Consider the following 22,587-nt stretch of genomic DNA (forward strand, 5'->3'; position numbering starts at 1 on the left):
TTGGCTAGAGCTAGATTTTAGAAGTCCTTGAATATGAACTGGTTTGGGGAATTTTTTATTTTATTTCGAAGAAGGCATAGTGAGGGCTCTTGGGGTAGACAAGTGACATGGCCAAATCTCTGCCTGAGGAAGATGATTTTTGACATTTGTTTGAAGGTGAATAGAAAGAAGGAGGGACAGGGAGACCAATTATGAGACTACTTCAGTATTCCAGGTGGTTGAGGAATGAACTAGATAGAGTGATGGCCATTTGAATGAAGAGGATAGTCCTAAGAGATACTGTGTAGCTAAAATCTGCTTGACTTGCTAAATCATAGGCAGTGGGGCAATGAGAGAGAGAGATGGCCAAGGAGTTGAGAATGTTATAGAGAATGTTAGTGGTGCCCTCAACAGAAATACAGTTTTAAAGCAGGTACAGTTTGAAAGGGAAAGTTGGATTTTGAACACGTTGAATTTGAGATACTGGAGGGACATCCAGGTAGTGAGGTCCAGCAGGCCCTAACACAGACATGGATAACAGCAGTAGAGTTCTGTGCCTAGAACTGATCGTTGAATCTTTGGGATCAGATGAGATTACCAAGGGAAGAATTGTTGAGAGAGAAGAGGGTTGAGGACAGACTTGGGGGACAAGCATTCTTAAAGGTGATGAACAGGAAAGAAGGTGGAAAAAGAGAAGCCCAGTAGGATGAGAGCCTGGAAGAGTGACAGGGGAAGATTTTTTTAGGATGAGGGTAGACCTGAGAATGTTTATAGGTTGTTGATCTGGACTGAGTAGTTGGGAAGAGATTGGAAAGGGGGCAGAAAGGGCCTTGGGGACATTAGCTGGTTAATAGAAGAAATGAGGGATAAGAAGGTCATAGATTTAAGGCTGGAAAGAATCTTAGAAGTTCATTCATCCAACCCATTTTAAATATGGGGAAAATGAGTTCTGGAGAGGTAGGAGAGACTTCCCCAAGGTCAGCCAGGTTAACATTAAGTGGCAGAGTTAGAGCTTGCATCCAGATCTTTCCGATTTAGAGAGGGCCTTGATCTTTAACAAATATTAAGCAGCAGCATCTAGTGGAGAGGCCTTGGGGTCTTGAGGAGAGAGAAAGGTGTGCTGCTGCTTCTGCATAGCATTCCTTGCAGCCATCTGTCCTCATTACTGTAAAATAGCCACCTTATTTCAGCCCTTGGCCACCTCTCGCCTGTACTACTAAAATGATCTAATTAGTCCCTGACCCCAATTTTCTCCCCACTGATCCATCTTCCACACGGCTGCGAAAGTGATTTTCCTCATGTACATATCAGACCATGTCATTCCTCTGCTCAGTCAGCTTCCTGTTTCTCCATTATCCATTAATCTCTTTCTGGCTCCTTCCCTATGCCCATTTCTTCCCCATCCTGAAAAAATTCTTACTTGCTAATAACTATTTCTCTTCTGCTCTTCATGGCAAAATTCCTCAGGAAGCCCATCTATAATAGGTGTTTCCACTTTCTCTGTCCCCTCTCTTAATTCCATATAGTTTGCTAACTTCATCATTCCATCAAAGCTACTCTCTCCAAAGTTATCACTGATCTTTGTTGCCAGGTCTGTTGACCTTTTTCAGTCTTCTTTCACCACTGCTCTGTAGCCTTTGACAGTTGGTCATCCTTTCCTTGCTGCTGTCCTATCTCTAGGTTTTCAGGATGCCACTCTCTCTTGGTTCTCCTATCTCTCTGACTGTTCCTTCTGAATCTCCTTTGCTGGATCCTCCTCCAGATCATGGCCTCTAACCATAGGCATCTCTTGGGGTTCTCTCCTGAATCCCCTTCTCTTCTCCTTCTACATTACTTCCCTTGGTGATCTCATCAACTCCCATGGATTTAATTACCATCTCTATGTTGATGATTCTCAGATTTACCCATCCTGCCCGAAAATCTCTGCTGACCTCTAGTCTTGCATTTCCACTTGCCTTTCAGATATATGAAACTGGATATCCTGTAGACAGGTTAGACTTAACGGGCTCAAAACAGTATTTATTATCCTTCCCCGAGCTCTCCTCTCCCTTCTGCCTTCCCTACCTTCTTGAGAAGGGCAACACCATTCTCCCAGTCCCCCAGGCTTGCAGCCTAGAAGTTGTGCTAGACTCCTCATTACCTCTCACCCCACATATCCAAGCTGTCACCCAGACCTGTCAATTTTACCTTTGTAGCCTCTCTTGATGCTCTGCCACGCCTAGACTACTTCAGTAACTGTTTGCTGGAGAGTCTCCCTGCTTCAATTCCCACCCCACTCCAATTCATCCTCCATTCAGCCATTAAAATGATTTACCTAAAGTAAAGGTCTGATCATGTCACCACCACCCTTACTCTGTAAACTCTAGTGGCTCCCCATTGCCTCCAGAGGCAAATATAAAATGCTCTGTTTAGCATTCAAAGCCCTCCGTAACCTAGCCCCCTCCTACTTTTCTAGTCTTCTTACACCTGACTTCCTAATATGTGGTCTTCAATCCAGTGATCCTGGCCTTTTGGTTCCACAAATAAGATTCTCCATCTCTTAGCTTTGAGCATTTTCTCTGACTGTCCCCAGTGCCTGGAATGCTAAACCTCCTCTATGACTTCTTCAGAATCCCAGCCAAAATTCCACCTCCTACAGAAAACTTTCCCCAGTGCCTCCCAATTCCTTCTCTCTGTTGTTTCCTATCTATCTTGAGTATACCTTGTCTATATGTTTTTTTGTTTGCATATTCTTTCCCCATTAGACGATGAGGCAATCCTCAGAATCCTTGAGGATGGAACTGTCTTTTGCCTCTTGATGTCTCCAGCACCGTGCCTAGCATGTAGTAGGTACTTAATTCGTGTTTATTGCTTGGTTGATTGACTTTTCAGATGTTAGGTGACTTGCCCAGGGCACACAGCTCATGAGTGTCTGAGACTAGATTTGAACTCAGGTTTTTCTGCCTCTCAGCCCAGTGCTTTGTGGTGCCCCCTAGCTGCCCTAAGGACTCAGATACTTTTGTCTTTTTTTTTCCTCCTTTGAACAGGAACCAAAACAAAAAAGTGATACATAAATAAATGATATGCAAAATGCTCACCATAGATGCTTAAATAAGAATGCAAATGAGCTGTTCTGGGCCATCCCAGTGGGGATTGCCATACTCAGTCAGCTTTGCTGCTGTGACTGCCTGGTGACTTTTTCCATCTGTCTTCCCCTTAGTATCATTTCTTCTTTTCATTCTTTGCTAAGCTTTCCACAGCCTACCTCTCTTTCAGGCTGGAGCCTTGCTGGTATCAAATAAAAAAAGTTATATACATATTCTTCCTAAGCTAATTCTGCTTATATGGACATTTTTTGGATTGAAATTTTAAGTACTGATTTTTAGATTATAAATCATTAGCAAAATTATGAAAATTAGTTTTTGTTTTAATGAACCTTTTGCACTTAACTGCTTGTGAATTATATCATGTTTTTTTTGTAGTGTTGGGTGTTCTAAAGTGATATGATGACTCTTAAAATGATTTCTTTTGCTACCAGGGTAAATCTTGTGAATGTTGCTGACAATGAGTTGCTGCATTCCTTTGATCTTCCTAAAGCAGTTTGCCTTGAATTTTCACCAAAAAATACTGTCCTAGCAATATGGCAGCCTTACACAAGTGAGTATTTGGTCGTCTGTAAAAACAGCATTCTGACAACAAAATCAATTGAATTGTGTTTTTAAAAACTTGAAGATTGTATACTATTAAACTATCTACAGCCTTTAAATAATGAAGACTTTACGTGTTATAGTGGAATACATATAATGCCTCAGAGGAAATGCAGTAAATCTAAAAGCTGAAGTCTCCACCCAGGTAGAAGTGAGTCCTAGAGAGACTAGGGGAAGTGTTCAGTCACATTTATAGATGTTCAGTAATGCTAATGCACAATGTGAAAGTGCAGTGGTTTTATTTTAGCTAAATAATAAGGTATTAGTAACTGAGAACAGAAATCTAATGGAAGAATACTTTTCCTCTTCAACATGATGTGGTATTGGCCAGTTTTTATTACAGTAGTCTGTTATTAGAATAAAATTATCCTGAAGCAGGTACAGCTATGAAATCAGATATGTGGGGAAGCAGGTGAAAGGAAAATTCAAACATCATCCTTGGCTGAGGAAGGCAGACCCTGCTTCCTGACCTCACAGCCCATCTCTTTTTTTTTTTTTTTTAAGCAATCGGGGTTAAGTAACTTGCTCAAGGTTACATGGCCAGGTGTTTCTGGGGTGGGTGCTAAGTATCTGACCCAGATTTGATCCCCAGGTCATCCTGACACTGGAGCCGGTGCTCTTACTCACTGAGCCACCTGGCCGCCCCTGCCCAGCTCTTTTAATGCTAGTATTCTCCCAGTGAAGTTCTGTGGCTTGAACCATAGAATCATAGGGTACATGTTGACATGTGTTGCTTTATATGATCTCACTCCTACACTGGGAGAGAGGTGCTAGATTACCTCCACTTTACATTTGAGGAAATTCAAACTGAAGAAATGCAGTGACTTGCCAAGGGCCAGAAAGTTGGGAAGTATCAGTCTGGACTACCAAGTCCACTGCTCTATCCATGGTGCCACATAGCTGCCCAGAGCACCACAATTTCCAAAGAATCAAAGTTGTTCAAAGGTAATGGAGATACATGTGCTGGATGTAGTGGTACGTCATTGCATGGGACCACTAAGACATCAGGGAAATGTGGGGCAGGGATTTTGTATGCAGGATTTATGGGAGAACATAGATTTTAAAATGGTGCAGAATGAAAAGAGGTGGGGGCGGTTAGGTAGCACAGTGAATAGAGCACCAACCCTGGAGTCAGGAGCACTTGAGTTAAAATCTGACCTCAGACACTTTACACACTTACTAGCTGTGTGACCTTGGGCAAGCCACTTAACCCCAATTGCCCTGCCTTCCCCCCTCCAAAAAAGCATAAAAAAAGAATGAAAAGATGTGGAGAGGTTGTGATCTGCACCAGTTGGAATAATGTCCGCACCAGTGTAGCCACTGATCCATCAAAGTTTTTTTTGGTTTCTTTTTCTTTTTTTTTTTTTTTTTGCTTTTTTTGGAGGGCAGTTGGAGTTAAATAATTTGCCCAAGGTCACACAGCTAGTTTTTTTGTGTTAAGTGTCTGGGGTCACATCTGAACTTTGGTCCTTCTGACTCTGGGGCCAGCACTCTACTCACTGTGCCACCTAACCGCCCCTATGTCAAAGTTTTAAAGAAGGTGAAAGGAAATTTTTAAACCGATTTTAAATCAAGGGAAGGCAAATTCATTTTCCCATGGTTATAAAATCAAACTTTCACAATATGGAGATGAGTTAAACTTATTAAACCAGACATTTTTGTAATATCCCTGTCAAAGTGTGAAAACTTAAGGCATTGACTCAGAAATATTTATCACACCCAAAGGGGAGGATCTAATAGTAACTATTAGTGGGCAATTAAATCTAGGGTTAAATAAGAGCTTTGAGATTAGAGGAAAAATTTAATTGTTCTAGATCAACCTTTTGAATTCACCTGCACAGTATTAATCAAAGTAGACCTCTTTTTATAAGTTCATTTTGGGACTGAGGTAATGAGTCAAGGGAGTCCCATAACTGGAGGTGACTGTTTTGAAAATATGTTTTTATTTTAGCTTCTAAAGATGGCACATCAGGAGTACCTAATCTACAGCTTTATGATGTGAAAACTGGAAAGTGCTTAAAGTCTTTCATCCAGAAGAAGATGCAGAACTGGTAAAAAAAAAAAGTCCTGATTATTTACAAAAGAATGTTCAAATGTTATATTCTTTTAAAATCATGTTAAAATTATGGTATCTTATGGTACTGACTTTCAAAATAATTCACGTGTTGCCAAAAGGTGAATCTTTGGGAATTGGGCTTTGGGGGATCATCATTTAGCTATTTGTAGCATGCTTTCTGTCACAGTGATGAAATCGAATAGCACTGTACTGTCTACTGTGCAGCCATCAGTAGTGACTGTTTTTTGTAATCATGTCTGCATTTTTGCATTTGATGATATTAAAAGATAATATTTGAATGCTTCATTTTTCATAGCCTTACTGGTTTTGACTTGTATCATTTCTTTTAAATTTAGGTGTCCATCTTGGGCAGATGATGAAAGCATTTGTGCCAGGAATGTTAACAACGAAGTTCATTTCTTTGAAAACAACAACTTCAGTATGGAAAGATTAAATATTTAGCAATACATAACACACTTTAAATTGTTTTCTGTCACTATATCACTAAAGTTCTCCTTAACATAAATTTTACCATGTTATTCTCTTTATATAAATTATTTTATTAATTAAATTCAAAAGACTACCTTTTGAGATGGTGAAATGTAATGACAGAATTTGAGGGCTACTGAAATAGAATAGAGATTAGCAATTTGTGACACACAGAGCAAAACTGACTGGCAGATGTGTGATTTCATACATGCTTTCTTACTACTTTTAGACATCTCTATCCCTTGCTTCCCTTTGCTTCTGAATCACTTTGGTATTTCAGATGCACAAATAAGGCTCTTAAGTTAATGGCATAGTAGTGCAATTCTTTGACCATCTTAAGGTAGTAGATACCGAGGGCAAGCATTCCCCAGTCTTCACATTCTGCCTGGGTATTGGCAAAATGCCTGTCTTTGCATTTCAGTTAAATTTGTTATGGACATTGGGCAGTTTATTTCCATTCCCTCTCAAACAATGTTTGACCTTATGTAATAGTTATTTAAGTCTTTTTAAAAGTTATTAAACTCTCTGTTAAATTATTAAATGTAAAAGATATTTAAGTTATGTAAAAGTTATTAAAGTTACATAATAGTTATTAAAGTCTGGAAAAGTCTGCAGCTGTCAATATTTATGACGTGTTCAATTCTTGTTAAAGAATTAGTTTTAGAAGTGTGAAGGAGAGGGATTTTGTTTAAGCAGTATTTGTAAGGCAGTATTATTTTATTAGAAAGTTAGAGTTTGAAGAGTTTCTTTTATCTTTTGTCATTATCCTGACCCCAGTTTTGATTTTTCAGGTACAATTGCAAACAAACTCCATTTACAAAAAATTAGTGATTTTGTGTTATCACCAGGACCCCAACCCTGCAAGGTGCCGACTCTATTTATTTACAAACAACTTTCCAATACCTGTTGGTGTGTCAGTTGTGAGTTTTAGAGTCTAAGAAGTGATGGATTGACCTTTTGTGATTCAGGTGGCCGCCTATGTTCCTGGCAGCAAGGGAGCCCCATCATTTGTAAGGCTGTACCAGTACCCCAGCTTTAGTGGGCCTCATGCCGCGCTCGCTAACAAAAGCTTCTTCAAGGCTGATAAGGTGACAATGCTGTGGAATAAAAAAGGTATATCAGCATGCTCCATCCCTTTTTATTTGTCAAACAGTTTATTATCAATTTATCAGATTTGTCACTTCCCTTTTGTTAATAACCTATGCTTTCCTAATGCAAAATCAGATATGGTCTCTATTAACACTAGTTAAGAGTTTTGCTAATTGTGCTGGATTGGTTTGCATTTTTTAAATAATTTAAACTTCTTAATTTTATAGCCACTGCTGTGTTAGTAATTGCTAGTACAGATGTTGACAAGACAGGAGCTTCTTATTATGGAGAGCAAACGCTACACTACATTGCAACCAATGGAGAAAGTGCCGTGGTGCAATTACGTAAGTACTTCATCCATGACTCTTTGGTAGAATGCCATCTACTGGCCTTCGAAACAGAAATTCTTGACCTAGTAATAGGAAATTAAATATTTGCAGTGTTTTAAGATGGACTCCAGTGGTCTGCAACGGCATATATTGATGTTGCCAGACTAAGTCTTCTGTCTGATAAAGGCCAGCCTAGCTAAACTAACATCCCAGGTTGGCTACAAGGTAGCTTACAGGTTTTGGCCTCAGATGGTCTCAGAGGCAGCTGACCAAGTTGTTTACAGATGGTTGCCATCTGTTTCCATAAAGGAGTACCCACACTAAGAAATCATGGATCCTTAAAACTATTAAAGAAATAAACAGAGCTATTAATATTCTTTTCATTTAAAAAATGTAAAATAAAATAGCTCCCAAGCATTGATTCTGTTGACATCAGAAATTTGGAACTAAGCTCTCCCAACTCTTTTTTTTGCATGTGGAACTTATAAGTGATTGTTATTTTGCTGCTAAATAAAAGAATTCATTTGAAAACAATTTGCTAATTGTAGTTCCTTATAAAGGTAGTTTAAACTAGTGAGACTAGAATAAAATGGAAAAGCACATTTTAAGCATTTGCAATATGTCAAGCAGAAGTACCCCCAACTTCTGGGGATACAAATAGAAAACACACTCCCTGCTCTTAAAGAGCTCACATTCTAATTGGGAGAGAGAAATTATGGGAGTGTTCAGCTGTAGGGCAGGTAGTGAGGCCCAGGGATCCTTAGTGGGCATCATTGGGAAGGGGAGATCTGGGCAGGATTTGGGTTTGGGCCATTGGGCTCCCTTGCCTGGCCAGTGGACTTTACCCTTCAGAGCCTAGTGGCAGTTTCTGCATGAGAAGGGGTCTGAATGAGCAATGGACTAAATTGACAACCAGCCTTTGAAATGCACTGTCATCATTCTTTAATAATAATAGCTATAATAAGGATTTAAAGTTTATAAAGTACTTTACCTACATTTTCTCACTTGATCCTCAAAACATAGTAGGTAATTAGATTGTGTTATTTTGGTATACTTTCCCCTCTGTAGACTGAAACAGAATTTGATGGTATTTTAAATTTAACCACAAAGCAACTTTATCATTCTGGCACCAATTTCAAATTATTCATAGAAATTATTCATTCAAACTGTGTATAGCAATTGCTGTGGACCACATTACTAGAGCTTGAAGCACAGTAAGATCAGTTAGCCCTGTTAGAGGAATTGGTGATGGGGGGAATTAGGGGGATAGGAGAGGTGTGTGTGTGTGTGTGTTCTGGGCCTATGATTTCATTGCTGCAGGTCCATCCATATCCAGTCAGAGGTGGAATTAACTGGAGCCCAGATCTTCTGACTTCTCAGCCTTGCTCCCTAGCTACTACACTACATGGCCTCTAGTACCCACCTGCAATTATAGACTTGAAGTTTAACACTTCTTTTCCTCTGAAAACCGTTGTTTTGGCATATTCAGTCAAGTAACTTTACCAGCTAACATGTTCTTAGACTTGCTCTTTTGGGTTTTTTTTATTAATGTGTTTTCTTTTTATTAATAACATGAGTTTTATGTTCTTCTTCTAGCAAAAAATGGTCCCATATATGATGTAGTATGGAATTCCAGTTCCACTGAGTTTTGTGCTGTTTATGGTTTTATGCCAGCCAAAGCCACAATTTTCAATTTGAAATGTGATCCTGTGTTTGATTTTGGAACTGGTCCTCGGAATGCAGCCTACTACAGCCCTCATGGACATATATTAGTACTTGCTGGGTTTGGAAATCTCCGGGGACAGATGGAAGTGTGGGATGTTAAAAACTACAAACTTATCTCCAAGCCAGTGGCTTCAGATTCGACCTACTTTGCCTGGTGCCCAGATGGAGAGCATATTGTAACTGCTACGTGTGCTCCACGGTTACGTGTTAGTAATGGATACAAGATTTGGCACTATACTGGTTCAGTTCTACACAAGTATGATGTCCCATCCAATGCAGAAATATGGCAGGTGTCTTGGCAGCCATTTTTGGATGGAGTGTTTCCAGCCAAAGCAGTAACTTACCAGGCAGTACCAAGTGAAGTGCCAGAGGTGGAGTCTAAAGTTGCAAAGGCTTACAGACCTCCAGCCTTAAGAAACAAACCCATAACTAGCTCCAAGCTGGTAAGTTGAGAGACTTGTGCGCTTCATAAATGCTTCTTGACTTGGCTTGACTTGACTCGATTGACCCCAAAAGGAGAAACTAGAAACAATGTGGGAAAATTGGAAATAAATGACAGTTGGGATGAACTGCCTTAGAGGAGTGATGGGTTGGTTTTCTTGGAAGCAGTGCTTAGATGACCACTTGTCAGGTATGTTTGAATGGCAATTCCTTTCGTGGATGGTTGGAATGGCAGCCCTTCCAATTTTTAGATTCTATGATTTTTTTTTTTTGAGACTTTTGCTGTTTAGTTTAAAATATTTTTTATTTCCATAAGCACCCAACCTCAATAATGGTGGCTAACTACTTAGGGATACTGTTGTCCACTGCAGTAATAAACAGTGACATTACTACGGAGTGAGAGGCAGAAATACCTTAACTAAGAAGAGAAGTACCAGAAAGTAGCTTTGGAAAGAGCCTCCTTGTCACCGTTCTCAAATAACTGGGCTCTCTTCTCAGTGACTCGGCCTTCTGAACTTCCTGGGAAGGGTTTGATTATGGGACTTCTTATAAACAGCAGTAAGACTTAATCATTATTTCGGGGGTTTCTGTTGAGTCTAAGAAAAAGATTCTGTTTTTGTAGTTGCTGTGTGTTTGCCTCGTCTTTGTTGTGATCATCCCCTTACCTTCGGGGGAAAGCACTGCCTTCTGAGAGTTGGAGAATCAGATGAGGTCATGAAGGGTAGGAAGTCTTACAGGTGCATGGATCCTTGTTTGTCTTCTTGTATTCAATAGAAGGTATTTAGCAAAAGGCTTCAACTTGACGCCTCCTTTGGTGACCTTTCCAGAGTAAAGCTTATAGAACTGTCTCCCACTTTTCAGTGTGAGCTCTCCTATGCTTCTCCCATCCTGAAGTGGACTTCATTTTCTGGTGAATGTCTCTTATTTTGCCTACTAATTTTCTGGCACCTAGCACCAACACCTTACATAGAAGATGCTTTATGAATGGTGATAGAATTAATGGAGTCAAGTTGTAGATTTTTTTTTCTGCTGGGCCATATTTTGTAACCTGTAAAAGTATTTAAAGAGGCTGAAAACTGCCCTTAACTTTTTAATGGGTCTGGTATTTTGGAAGGAGCCCTTGTGAAACAAGACCTTGTGTGGCAAGGCAGTTGAGTCAGATCTTCCCCAGCTCAAAAGTGCATACTAATTCCAAGTTAGACCACCTTGCAGTAACTGTATCAGGCAGGCCACCAGGCCCACAGCACAGGGCTTTACATAATTGATGCATTCCTTTAAGATCACCTAAGCCAATTTTTTCCCTAATTTGAATAATTTTAAATAACTCAGAGCTCATTGTGAAAAGAAATTCCATAATCTTTCATAATGCAGGAAATTCTCAAGTAATCAAGTACATAGAAGATGATATGTACCAGTGTTCCATGTCCTTGTTAAATGATATACAAAAAAAGTACAAGAAATAAGCAAATAAGTCTGTTCCTGTTTTATATTTATGTAAATCTCAGCTATAATTTAACTATTAAGTAAATCTTTTTTCGTATGCTTAAAGAGAGATATACTCTCAATTTAGTGCCAGATAACACTGGTGGTTTGAAAGGGTTCATTAAATCCCCCCCAAGTTTTACCTTCTATAAATAAAATCTATTTAATGACTCCTGTCCCTCTGACCCCATTCTCGGATTTTTTAGCATTCAGCATTTTCTTTATAAGTTTTCTTTGGACTAGAAATGGATTTGCAGAAGCAGCAGAATAGAGTGGTTGGAAGGAGCTGGGGCAGGAGCTCCCCCTCATACAGTTATCAGCTGTGACCGTGGGCAGAGCTGCTGCTCCTTCATCTAGGAAAACAGGATTGGAATTCTTATGCTGTGTGCCTCACATGATTGTGATGAAGGGATTTCTTTGAAAACCCTCAAAGCTCTCTCTAAACATTGATTATTTGCTTAATTATTTGATTGATTGATTAATATTGTAGAGAAGCTTGAATCATAACAAGAGTTGAACAACTCTGTTAGCCCGCCTGGTGTTGAGATATATCCTTAGGAGAGGAATAGAAGGGAGAGTTTGTGTGTGTGTGTAAGGGTCAGTGAACAGAGAGGCATGTCTGTGGTGGGAAATATGGAAAAGTAGGCCATTTTATTGCGGTCACTTAGATTGCTTATCATTTTAGAAACCTCACTAGACTGTTTCTTGATTGGAGTGTAGTTATTAGTGAAGGAACGTGGCATGTGTGCTTGGTAGTGGAAGTGGTAACTTATCCCTGTTTAGTATTGTTGTTGTTCAGTCATTTTTTCAGTCTTGTTCAACTGCATTTGGGATTTTCTTGGCAGAGATACTGAAGGGGTTTGCCATTTCCTTCTCCAGCTCATTTTATAGATGAGGAAACTAAGGCAAACAGGGTTAAATGACTTGCCCAGGGTCACATAGCCAGTAAGTGTCTGTGGCCAGATTTGGCTGGTCCCAGCTCTAGGCCTGGTACTCTATCCATTGTACCACCTAGCTGCCTAGTTATCCCCAGTTAGAATTGGTTTTTAACTTAATGAAGGAAAGGAATCTGTATCTATGATACAGACAACAGCAGATAGATTTCATTGAATTAAATCCAGATTAGCAAGTGAACCTCATTTTTACTCCTTCCCTCCCAGTATGGCCATATAGCTTTTATTGGTAATCCTCTTACCTCAGATTTTTAAAAAGAAAGATCTAGTAAATTAGCTAACTTTTTATGCAAAGAAATTAAATATGCTTTGAATATTAAGTTTGTTGCAGGCCTCAGCAACCAGAACAGGACTCCCCAGAAGTTATTCCTGATGTCTGGTTTCATAAGAATTAGATGTCAGCAGAATTACTAAGAAAAACTCCATTGTTTCACAGAAGGAAGTAAATTCTGCCAACTCTAATATAGCTGAGAGATATCATGTGTTAGCTTGGATGAAATGCCTAATTAAATCCATTCTACCATTTGGACTATTTTAACTACTGATAAAAGTTTTTAAATGTTTGTTATTGCTTACTGTTTCAGAAGGACCTGTGATTTTGTCATTTTAAGTATGCTTTGCATCTATGTAGATAGATGACAGCCTGACCATGCCTAAAGTAATTTGAAAGGTTGCTCTAGCCAAGAAAACTATCCCCTCATGGCCAGCCCTGATGGTACATGATCCACAAGAACCTTTGCTGGGCCCTACCTCCTAGCTTCTCTGGTTCAGGAGACTTGCCAGAACTTTGCTGGCATTGCCTCACAGAACCTTAGGGGGGCCTCCACATCCCAGCAAAGACGAGCTCTTTTGCAGAGGTCTTTGTAGTATAAAAAAAGTAAATATGATGAAGACTTAGATGTTGTCTGTGGAAATACGTCTGCTTGGCTGTTCTGTAGCACTAACGGCGTGGAACACACTTTTCATAATGGCTCTTGTCTGTTTTCTGTAGCATGAGGAGGAACCACCTCAGAACATGAAACCACAATCAGGAAGTGACAAGCCGTTATCTAAAACAGCTCTGAAGAATCAAAGAAAACATGAGGCCAAGAAAGCTGCAAAACAGGTACTGTGGTGGCTGCGATCTTGTGCGCTTTTAACAGCTGTTTTACCTGAGATGATGTACATGAATTTTTCCTTTAATTGAGAAAAAAAAATTAACAAATAATACCAGTAGTAGAATGTTCATGAAACATAGGGTTTTTTATGTTAGGAAGATACAAGAAATATTTTCCAAGTGAAATCATAGAAGCAGAGACTATTTTAGAGAATATAACTAAAATAAGGCCCAACTTCCCCTGACGTGAATGAAGAGATTGTTGTTACCTTTGCATTCGTGAAGGATTGGCTCTGATTTATCACAGCATCTTATTGTTGCAAGGGTACAGATTATCCAGGCTAACCATGACCTCTTGGCCACAGGCCTCTTGGAGTCAGTCACATTTTCTTCAGGATGCACCTTTTGGCACCTGTTTATGCTATGGCTATCTGAAATTAGTGCCATTTGTAGTCATGAAGTAGAGCAGGGCTAATGCTGGCTCAGAAGCAGGCTTGCCGACCAGCCACGTCTCTCATTAACTGACCAGATGAGTTTGCCAGTCACAGACCATAAAACACAGCAGCTGACAGCTGCCAAGATAAAGGAGCCAGCTGTGTAATCATTGGCAGTTTTACAAACACATTCAGTTTGACCTACAGGTTCGACCAAAAGGATTTCTTTGTGTTAGCATGTATTTTCTCCAAGTAATTGTCAGATAAGAAAGTATGTAATGTAGTCATGTTTACATGTGAGCTAATTTACTTATCTTGGTTACTTTAAGGTTGAAAATCAATACATTTACTTAACTTTAATAATTATAGAGTATGTTTCTATTATCGATTTTTTTATACCTGTAGAAGCAAAGTAGCTTCTAGTTTCACCTGCTAGTTAGAGGCTTAAATTACAGTCTCTTCATCTGTGTCTGGGGAAGTTGGGCCTCATTTCATTTTTTTTCTCTAAAACAGGCTTTGTATTTTTCATTTTGTGAGTTCACTTGAAAAATAGCAAACTACTGCGCATGCTCTACTTTAGAGTTTTGCACAAAAGGACATCAGTCGACCATGGGTCCTTTATCACTGCAGTGGCAGAAAGCCATATTACTGGGATGAGATTTTCCAAGAACTTCATTATGATGTTACTCTTATTTATGTGTATATGAGCATATCTACGCCTGGCTGGCAATATACTGTCTTTACTCATTCCTTCAGTTCAGACCCTTAAGTTATATCTCAGTGTGTAAAAGATAAAAGGCACTTTTTGATTTCTGCATTTTATACAACTGGGCTTTGGTGGTTGAAAATTTTAGTGTTTCTGTTTTCTTGGAAAATTGTATTTAACAAATAAATTCCTACAGGAAGCAAGAAGTGAGAGCAGTCAAGATTTGGCTCTCAACCCAGCTCCACAGCAGAACACTGCAAGAAATGTGTCTCTGCCAACATCCGGAGACCCTGAGGTAGACAAGAAAATCAAGAACCTGAGAAAGGTAATAGGCTTCTTCCTAAAAGGACAGGCAGAAATTGACTAGAAAGAATAGTTGGGAGGATCATCTGAAGACAGAGTTTTCCCTCAAACGAAATGGCAGGGAAGTAGCTGTAAGAAGCTAGCAGTTTGCACACTCTCCAGTGCCATGTTGTGAAATTGGATGAGCAGGAGGCCCAGGTTCAGGGCTCTTTCCCAGGGACTGACCAGCATTCCACCTCAGGTCAAGTGTGTCTACATAATGCTGCATATTTGCGTGGCACTCCTATCTGGAGCAGTTTTAGCTAGGCTGTCTTATCTGAGGCATCATAACCCAGGGAGATGGCTTAAGCATTACTGTTGCCATTTAGGGATGAAAAAAATGGGAACTGGGAGGTTGGTGATTTGTCCAGAGTCTTCCTGTAGGTTAATGGGGATTGATCCTGTGCCTGGAAGTGGATTCGTTGTGTCTCTAGTACTCTGCCCTCAGTCATTATTTGGGAATTCACTTGGAGCCCTTTGGTTCCTGGTTTAGTTGAGAATTTGGTGATGCAGAGAAACCTGAATAGGTGGGGAAATGTTAGTTACCCTTGAGAGGGATGTGAGGTTGCATTTGTCAGTCACTGAGTCTGAGAGCTTTCCAGATACCAGCAGCTCATCACTCAGAGCAGCGGTGTATGTGCAGAACAAAAGTAGGGGTTAGCCCTAGTAACAAGGGGCACTTATTTTGCCTTTAGTTCCTAGTAGTGCTTCCTTTCACATTCTCACCTGCTATAATTCATTATCTTTTTTACCTTTTTGGAGGACAGTTGGGGTTAAGTAACTTGCCCAAGGTTACACGGCTAGTTTTTTTTGTGTGTGGGTGTCAAGTGCCTGAGGCTGGAACCAAACTCGGGTCCTCCTGACTCCGGGGCCAGCACTTTACTCACTGCGCCACCTAGCCACCCCTATAATTCATTATCTTAAGACTCTTAAGATTTGGGATGATATTTTTAAGATAAATAAAGTAAAGAAAAATATTTTCATGGAATTATTTCTAGTTGATATTTACTTAAATTCTTTTTCTAAAAGTGACAGAAAGTTGCTGCAAGTATATTTATGAAGTTTTTTCCCCTTTTGGTGCTAGCACATTTCCCATTGAGTTTTTATCCTCGCATGCATAATGATTTCAATTGGTTTTAAGTTCATGGGCTCTAATTTTCCCTTTTAACATGTATCAGTATCTGTTGTATTTGATGTTAATGTCATTGTTGATGCGACTATTCTCAACCTATGGAATCAAGCAGCACAACTTGATGAATGATATTTGTGTGCCGAGGTTAGCTGCATGTGTCCCTGGCTTCCTTCACTAGTGCGCCATCATTCATAGGCATTCTTTGCCTCATAGGGTACCCAGGGCCTGTATGATAGAGAATGATACCTGCAGCCAAGGAAGAAACACTCAATTTTGTGGGGTTTAAGTTTTTTTAAATTGGCTTTTCCCCTCTCTAATTTGAATAGTTTCTTTAAACTTTGTAAATAGTATGCTACATTTTTAACATTACCAGTGATATCTAAAATTTTAAAAAGGTATTCCATCCTGATACTTCTGCTACAGTATTTTGATTTAAATAAAATAGAATGATTGAATTGGCCTTATTCTAGTTGCCCATCTGTTTAAAAAAATCAGTTTGTATGTAATGTCTAAGTCTTCTAAAACTCTGTATTTTCTTCTTCCCACCCTTAATATCATTATTTGATTTTAACAGAAACTGAAAGCAATTGAACAATTGAAAGAACAAGCAGCTAGCGGTAAACAGCTAGAGAAAAATCAGGTATTACCATCTGTCTTCTTTTGGAGTCATAGTTCCTTTTTAGGTTACTTTTCTGAAATAATTTATCAGGTAAGGTAGCATATAAATTCTCAAAACTAATTTTTACTTTAAAAAAAACGTATAATCAAATAATTTTACAAGTCAAGTTTCACTCTCTTCCACTGAAGTTTTATATTGATGCCTTGTGATCTGGAGGTGACCCTGGACAAAACCATTAGTGAAATGTCAAGTCTGGTTGGCTCTGCTGAGCGGGAAAGACTTCCAGTTTGGACCCAGTGTCACATTGTCCACATTGCCCCCAAGAGTCAGGCTGGTGGCAATCCATTTATCCCCGGCTCCACAGATCCATAGAGGTATAGCTACATGGATACCCATATGCCTATTAATTTGTATAATAAATATGCATGTAACATATGGGAATGTGTAAAGACAATCTGCTAAGGGAAGCTTGGAGAAATTGCCAGAAACGTCAATTCAGGGAGTGCCCACACTTAAGAAATCAAAAAAATGATTGGTGTATTGCTAATATTTTGACTCTAAAACAGCAAAAAATTACATAAATATCTGCTACCCTCTGGACTGTCACTGAAAGTCACGGCAACTTTCTATTAATTTCTCCTACCATTTCTGCGTCACTTGAGCTTCATGAGTCCCCTCTGCCCCTCCCTCCCTGGTTTCCGTATCTGAGTAGCTGCAGCCCTGCTCTCGCCCCTCCTTGTGTGAAGGGCAGAGGAGGAGGCAAGATAAGCTGGACTCTTTCCTTCTGGTGCACTAAAAGAATGTGCATGCAGACAGCATGATTAAACTGGAGTTTTAAAACTTAATTTTTAGGAATCCTTTTTTTTAGAAAGTGTACTAAGAGAATAAGATGTGTACCTTTTCTCTTATTTGTTATATAGAAATACTATTCCTTTAAATGTCTATAATTCTTGTTAACTGATTAAGGAGAATTAATGGCTTTCTCTTTCTGTGTTTTTTTCTCCTTGTGTAAGCTCAGTGTAATGTTTTGAAATTTTCTAGATGGAGAAGATCCAGAAAGAAAAAGCCCTCCTACAGGAGTTAGAAGATTTGGAATTGGGTGTTTGAAGTTTTATGGAAAATCAGTTACCTGAAATCAGTGCAAATACAGTCTGTATTAAACCTACTAGAATAATTAATTTCTTTTGTTTCAAATGCCTGAGTCCACACACATGTACTTATTTACTGTTCATCTATATTTCTAACCATTTATCTTAAAATTTGTGCATGTGGGAAATTATTTAATAATGTTTATTAAATTTGCTTTTCCTAATTTTCAAAACAAGTGTAGAAATGCTTATGATACAAATTAGTATTAATAATAATTAATATTAAGTATCAAAATGAGCATGTGAATTTTGGGGGGGGGGGATATAAATCTGGCAGCTTGAAGATCCCAAGCAAAAAATTTGCAACAGAGTCCAACTGTTATTTATTTTCAGTTTTTACAGAACTATAGAACTTAATAAATAACATTTTAAATTTAAGAATTTTGGTTTTGTTGTTAGATCAAAAATAAGGATTCTTTTAATTATTTTACAAAATATGGCATAAAATAAATTTTTATCTATAAACACTCAGGATGATTCTTTATAACAAATTATTTTAATATCAGAAATGTGGTGGCTCTCACCTATAATCCTTGCTGCTGGGGGAGGCCAAGGCTAGTTAATGAATTGCTTGAGTCTGAGAGTTCAGAGCTGCAGCATATCAAGTGCCTGTATTAAATCTGACATTATGATGGTAAACCCATTCTTGGATGTGGAGGGTCCCCAGCCTAGCTAAGGGAGGGCTATACACATAGGCCCCCAGGCCAGAGCTCCCGGGCCAGGGTGAATATATTGTAAGGCCAGAGCAGTGGCTGTCCTGCCAGCCTTGGAGAGAGGAGTCTCCAAAAGAAGATGAACACATACCAGACTGTTTCCAATCATTTATACTAAATTGTTTCACAGGGTTAATGTTTACATCTTATCTTTGAATTTTCTTTTTTTCCCCACTTAATAGTATTTTATTTTTTCCAGTTACAGGTAAATATAGTTTTCCCCACTCATTTTTATAAGATTTTGATTTCCAAATTTTTCTCCCTCCTTGTTCCCAATCTGATATAGGTTACATATGCACAGTCATGTTAAACTTATTTCTACATTAGTCACGGTGTGAAGGAAGAATCAGAACAAAAGGGAAAAACCACAAGAAAGAAAAAACAACAAAAAAAGTGAAAATAGCCTGGTTGGATCTGCATTCAGATTCCATAGTTCTTTCTCTGGATGTGGATGGCATTTTCCTTTGTGAGTCTTTTGGAGTTGTCTTAGATCATTGCATTGCTGAGAGGAGCTAAGTCTGTCATAGTTGATCATCACACATTGTTGCTGTGTACTGCGTACTGTTGCTATATTTCTTTTTGTTGTGCTTACTTCATTCTATCAATTCATGTAAATCTTTCTAGGTTTTTCTGAAATCTGCCTGCTCATCATTTCTTATAGGACAATAGTATTCCATTACATTCATGTGCCACAACTTGTTCAGCCATTCTTTGCTAACACAAAAAGCTGCTATAAATATTTTTGTGTATGTAGGTCCTTTTCCCTTTTGTATGATCTCTTAGGGATACAGAGCTAGCAGTGGTATTGCTGGATCAAAGGGTATGCACAGTTTTATAGCCCTTTGGTCATAGCTCTAAATTTCTTTCCAGAATGGTTGGATCAGTTCACAACTCCACCAACAATGCATTAGTGTCCCAATTTTCCCACATCCTTTCTAGCATTTATCATTTTCCTTTTCTGTCATATTATCCAATCTGATAGATGTGAGGTATTTTTAATTTGCATTTCTTTAATCAATAGTGATTTAAAGCATTTTTTCATAAGACTATTTGTCTTTGAATTTTCAAAACAAAGAACATTTTATACCAAGAAACCTACTAACTATAGGCCATCAAGAATCTTTGGTGTCTTTTCCCTCCACCATTGCATATGAATACCCCTTCGTAGGGGAGAGCCAGAGCAACTAACAAACATAACTGAAGTAAATAGACATTGTATGTTTACAGATAAGTGGAAGAGTCTCTTTTGATCATCCCAAGCTAAGTACAGAGAGGATCATCATCAGAGTTTTTTTTTTCCCCCAGCACAGTGATATATGAAACAGATTGAAGTGCAGAATGGCCTTCATCCTCCTGGACCCCCCTCCATATCCCATATTGATACTGGTAGAAAATGGAACAGAAAATGCTAAGCTTAACAGTTCTTAGATCATCAGTAAACTTTGATTTAGTGCTGGCTTTCATCACCTCTCCACCAGGACTGCTGTAATAGCCTGCTAATTGGTCTTCCTGCCTTGCCTCTCCCCATTTCAATCCATCTTCTATGAAGAAAAGTGATTTTCCTAAAGTGTAAGTCACCCACTGAGCCTAGCCCCTGCAATACCATGAACTGTAACAGTTTCCAACTACTTCTAGGATCACCTCTAAATTCCTTTAGCGTTTAAGGCTCTTCACAGCCCAGCCTTTCCAACCTCTTCAGTCGTGGTGGGCACTTTTCCCCTCCTACATGTCAGTGGTGCTGGCCTATCTGCTATTTTTCCCACATAGCACCTCATTTGTAATCTTTGCATTAGCTTCCCCCATGCCTGAAATGCTCCCTTTTCTCGCTTCCACCTCTTAAAATTTTTGGCTTCCTTCAAGGCTCAGTTCAAAAGCCCATCTTCTGTAGGAGTCTGTTCTTCCTGGTCCCCCAGGTGCTAGTACCTTCCCTTCCAAGGATGCCTTACATCTGCTTGATCTTATTATGTACCTGTGTTGTTAACATGTTGTCTTTTCTATTAGAATGTAAGTTCCTTGAGGACAGGGATTGTTTTTACATGTTTTTTGTATCTGCAGTACTTAGCACAGGATCTGGCATATAGGGGATGCTTAAAAAATAAATGTTGGTTGATTGGTATTCTAAATGTGTAGTCTTTGGCTAAAGGATGAATTGATGCAATACTGATATTCCGGTTATAAATGAAACTAAAAAGTTGTGACTGAAGGGAAGGGCAGTTGAAAGGTTCTTAGGGAGGCAAATAAAGGAAGTGATGAAGTCCTCATGTGTCCCAAAGAGGACAAGAAACGACGATTTCCTGAGACATTGGAATCCCTTTGCTTTGTAGAAACACCACCCTGAAGATAATTGCCACTTAATGTACTAATACACATTGCAGGGGGTGAAGAAGAAAAATAGAAATTGAGTCAATATATACCTAGTGAGTTTTTAAAATTGTTTCCTAGGGCTTTATTCTGAACTTAAATACCAAATTAAATAAGTGTTTTCATAGATATCGAGCTATGAAACTGATTCTCATGTTCTAAAAGATGCTGCTCACTGAGGCAGTATGAGTGCTGGACATGTAATCAGGAAGGCCAGAGTCTGAATCCTGCTTCAAGCACCGAGTAGCCTTGTGACCCTGCACAAGTCACTTAACTTCTGCCTGCATCAGCTGACTGATGTGTAAAAAGAAGGTAACAGTAGAACCTACCTCAGGGTTGTTATGAAGATAAGATGAGGTAATGTATCAAGTGCTTTCTTTGTAAACCTTCTTGTGTATAGCTTACTCATCTCTTAAAGTTTATGGTAGAGGCAGCTAGGTGGCACAGTAAATAGAGCACCAGCCCTGGAGTCAGGAGGACCTGAGTTCAAATCCATCCTCAGACACTTAACACAAAAACTAGCTGTGTGACCTTGGGCACACAGTTGCCCTCCAAAAAGCAAAAAAAAGTCTATGGTAAGTTCAGCTTTCAGTTTTCAAAGCTGTCCAGCTTGTCTGTGCCTTTTATGTGTATTTTTCATTTTTAAAAAAGTGATTCAATCACCCTTGTTTACTTTTTCCCCGTTTTGGCAGTTCTAGCCCTAATCCACTTCTCCCTCCCACACCCGTTAATTGGGATTAGGGGTAGGGGAGAAATGAAACCCTCTTAAACAAAGATGCCTAATTAAAAAAAAATTCCACATTATGTCGATGTGTATTCTCTATTTTCAGTCTATCCATTTTACCTCTCTGTCAGCAAGTGAGACAGCACATATCCTCACTGGCCTTCTGAAGTCATGGCCATTGTATTGATCAGTTCTCAAGTCTTTAAAAGTGGCTGTTCTTTACGCGTTGCTGTTGTGTGAATTGTCCTGATATGCTTATTTTATCTTATTTTATTAGTTCACCCTGGTCTTCCCAGCTTGCCCTGAGACCATCCATTTTGTCATTCCTTGCAACACAATAATAGTCCGTTGTATTCACATACTGTGATTTGTTTAAACTTTCTTTAATGTATGAAGATCTCCCTCTTGAGTTCTTTGACATTACAGAAAGGCACCATTAATATTTGTGTACACAGGGCTGCTCTTTCTCTTTGCTTGATCACTTTGAGGTATAGACGCAGTAGTGGCGACTCTGGGTCAGAGATTATCCACGGTTACATTTGGTTATTGCAATCTCAAGTCACAGCTCTGACAAACAATACATTAATGTACCTGTTCTGCAGTGACCCTTTTCAGTGTTTGTCATTGTCCTTTCTTGACACCTTTGCCAATCTGATGAGTTTTAGAACCTCAGAGCTGCTTTAATATGTGTTTCTTTAATTCCTGATGATTGAAACACTTTTTTCATTTTTTTTTTTTTTGTTACTAGCTTGTACTTCTTCCTTTGTAAACTGCCCATTCAGATTCTTTTACCCGTTGGGGATCAACATACACTTTATACATGGCAATTCCATGGGAAGGTGGAGAAAAATAAGTGGACAAAAATAAAGACTATTTCCAATTCTTAGAAAAGTTTTAAGTGATGGAAAGTAATATAATAATTAACTCAATGCTTATTATGTGTCAGGCACTGTATTAAGTGCTACACAATTGTTACTTCATGTGATCCTTACTACCATGGGAAGTAGCTGCTATTATCCCCATTTTATAGATGAGGAAACAAGCAAACAAGTTAAATGACTTATCCAGGGTCATTTAGTAAGT

The 22,587-nt window shown here is 39.0% G+C and overlaps 2 protein-coding genes across 2 annotated transcripts in view; both read left to right on the top strand.

Moving 5' to 3' along the window:
* Positions 1–18,171, top strand: part of EIF2A (eukaryotic translation initiation factor 2A) — a 33,979-nt gene extending 15,808 nt beyond the window's left edge. Inside the window, exons 4-14 of the mRNA XM_069104748.1 lie at positions 3,497–3,615; positions 5,617–5,716; positions 6,078–6,160; positions 7,002–7,075; positions 7,179–7,323; positions 7,527–7,643; positions 9,225–9,796; positions 13,221–13,334; positions 14,662–14,790; positions 16,514–16,579; positions 17,600–18,171. Coding sequence (XP_068960849.1) covers positions 3,497–3,615; positions 5,617–5,716; positions 6,078–6,160; positions 7,002–7,075; positions 7,179–7,323; positions 7,527–7,643; positions 9,225–9,796; positions 13,221–13,334; positions 14,662–14,790; positions 16,514–16,579; positions 17,600–17,665 — 1,585 coding nt within the window. The 3' untranslated portion in view covers positions 17,666–18,171. The remainder of the gene's footprint in view (positions 1–3,496; positions 3,616–5,616; positions 5,717–6,077; positions 6,161–7,001; positions 7,076–7,178; positions 7,324–7,526; positions 7,644–9,224; positions 9,797–13,220; positions 13,335–14,661; positions 14,791–16,513; positions 16,580–17,599) is intronic.
* Positions 1–22,587, top strand: part of SELENOT (selenoprotein T) — a 143,653-nt gene that overhangs the window by 59,247 nt on the left and 61,819 nt on the right. The gene's annotated exons all lie outside the window — the stretch shown is intronic.

Source organism: Petaurus breviceps, unplaced genomic scaffold (genome assembly GCF_028583685.1).
Source record: "Petaurus breviceps papuanus isolate PSGF00001 unplaced genomic scaffold, PetGlider_PUasm1.0 688, whole genome shotgun sequence".
Taxonomy (NCBI): Eukaryota; Metazoa; Chordata; class Mammalia; order Diprotodontia; family Petauridae; genus Petaurus; species Petaurus breviceps.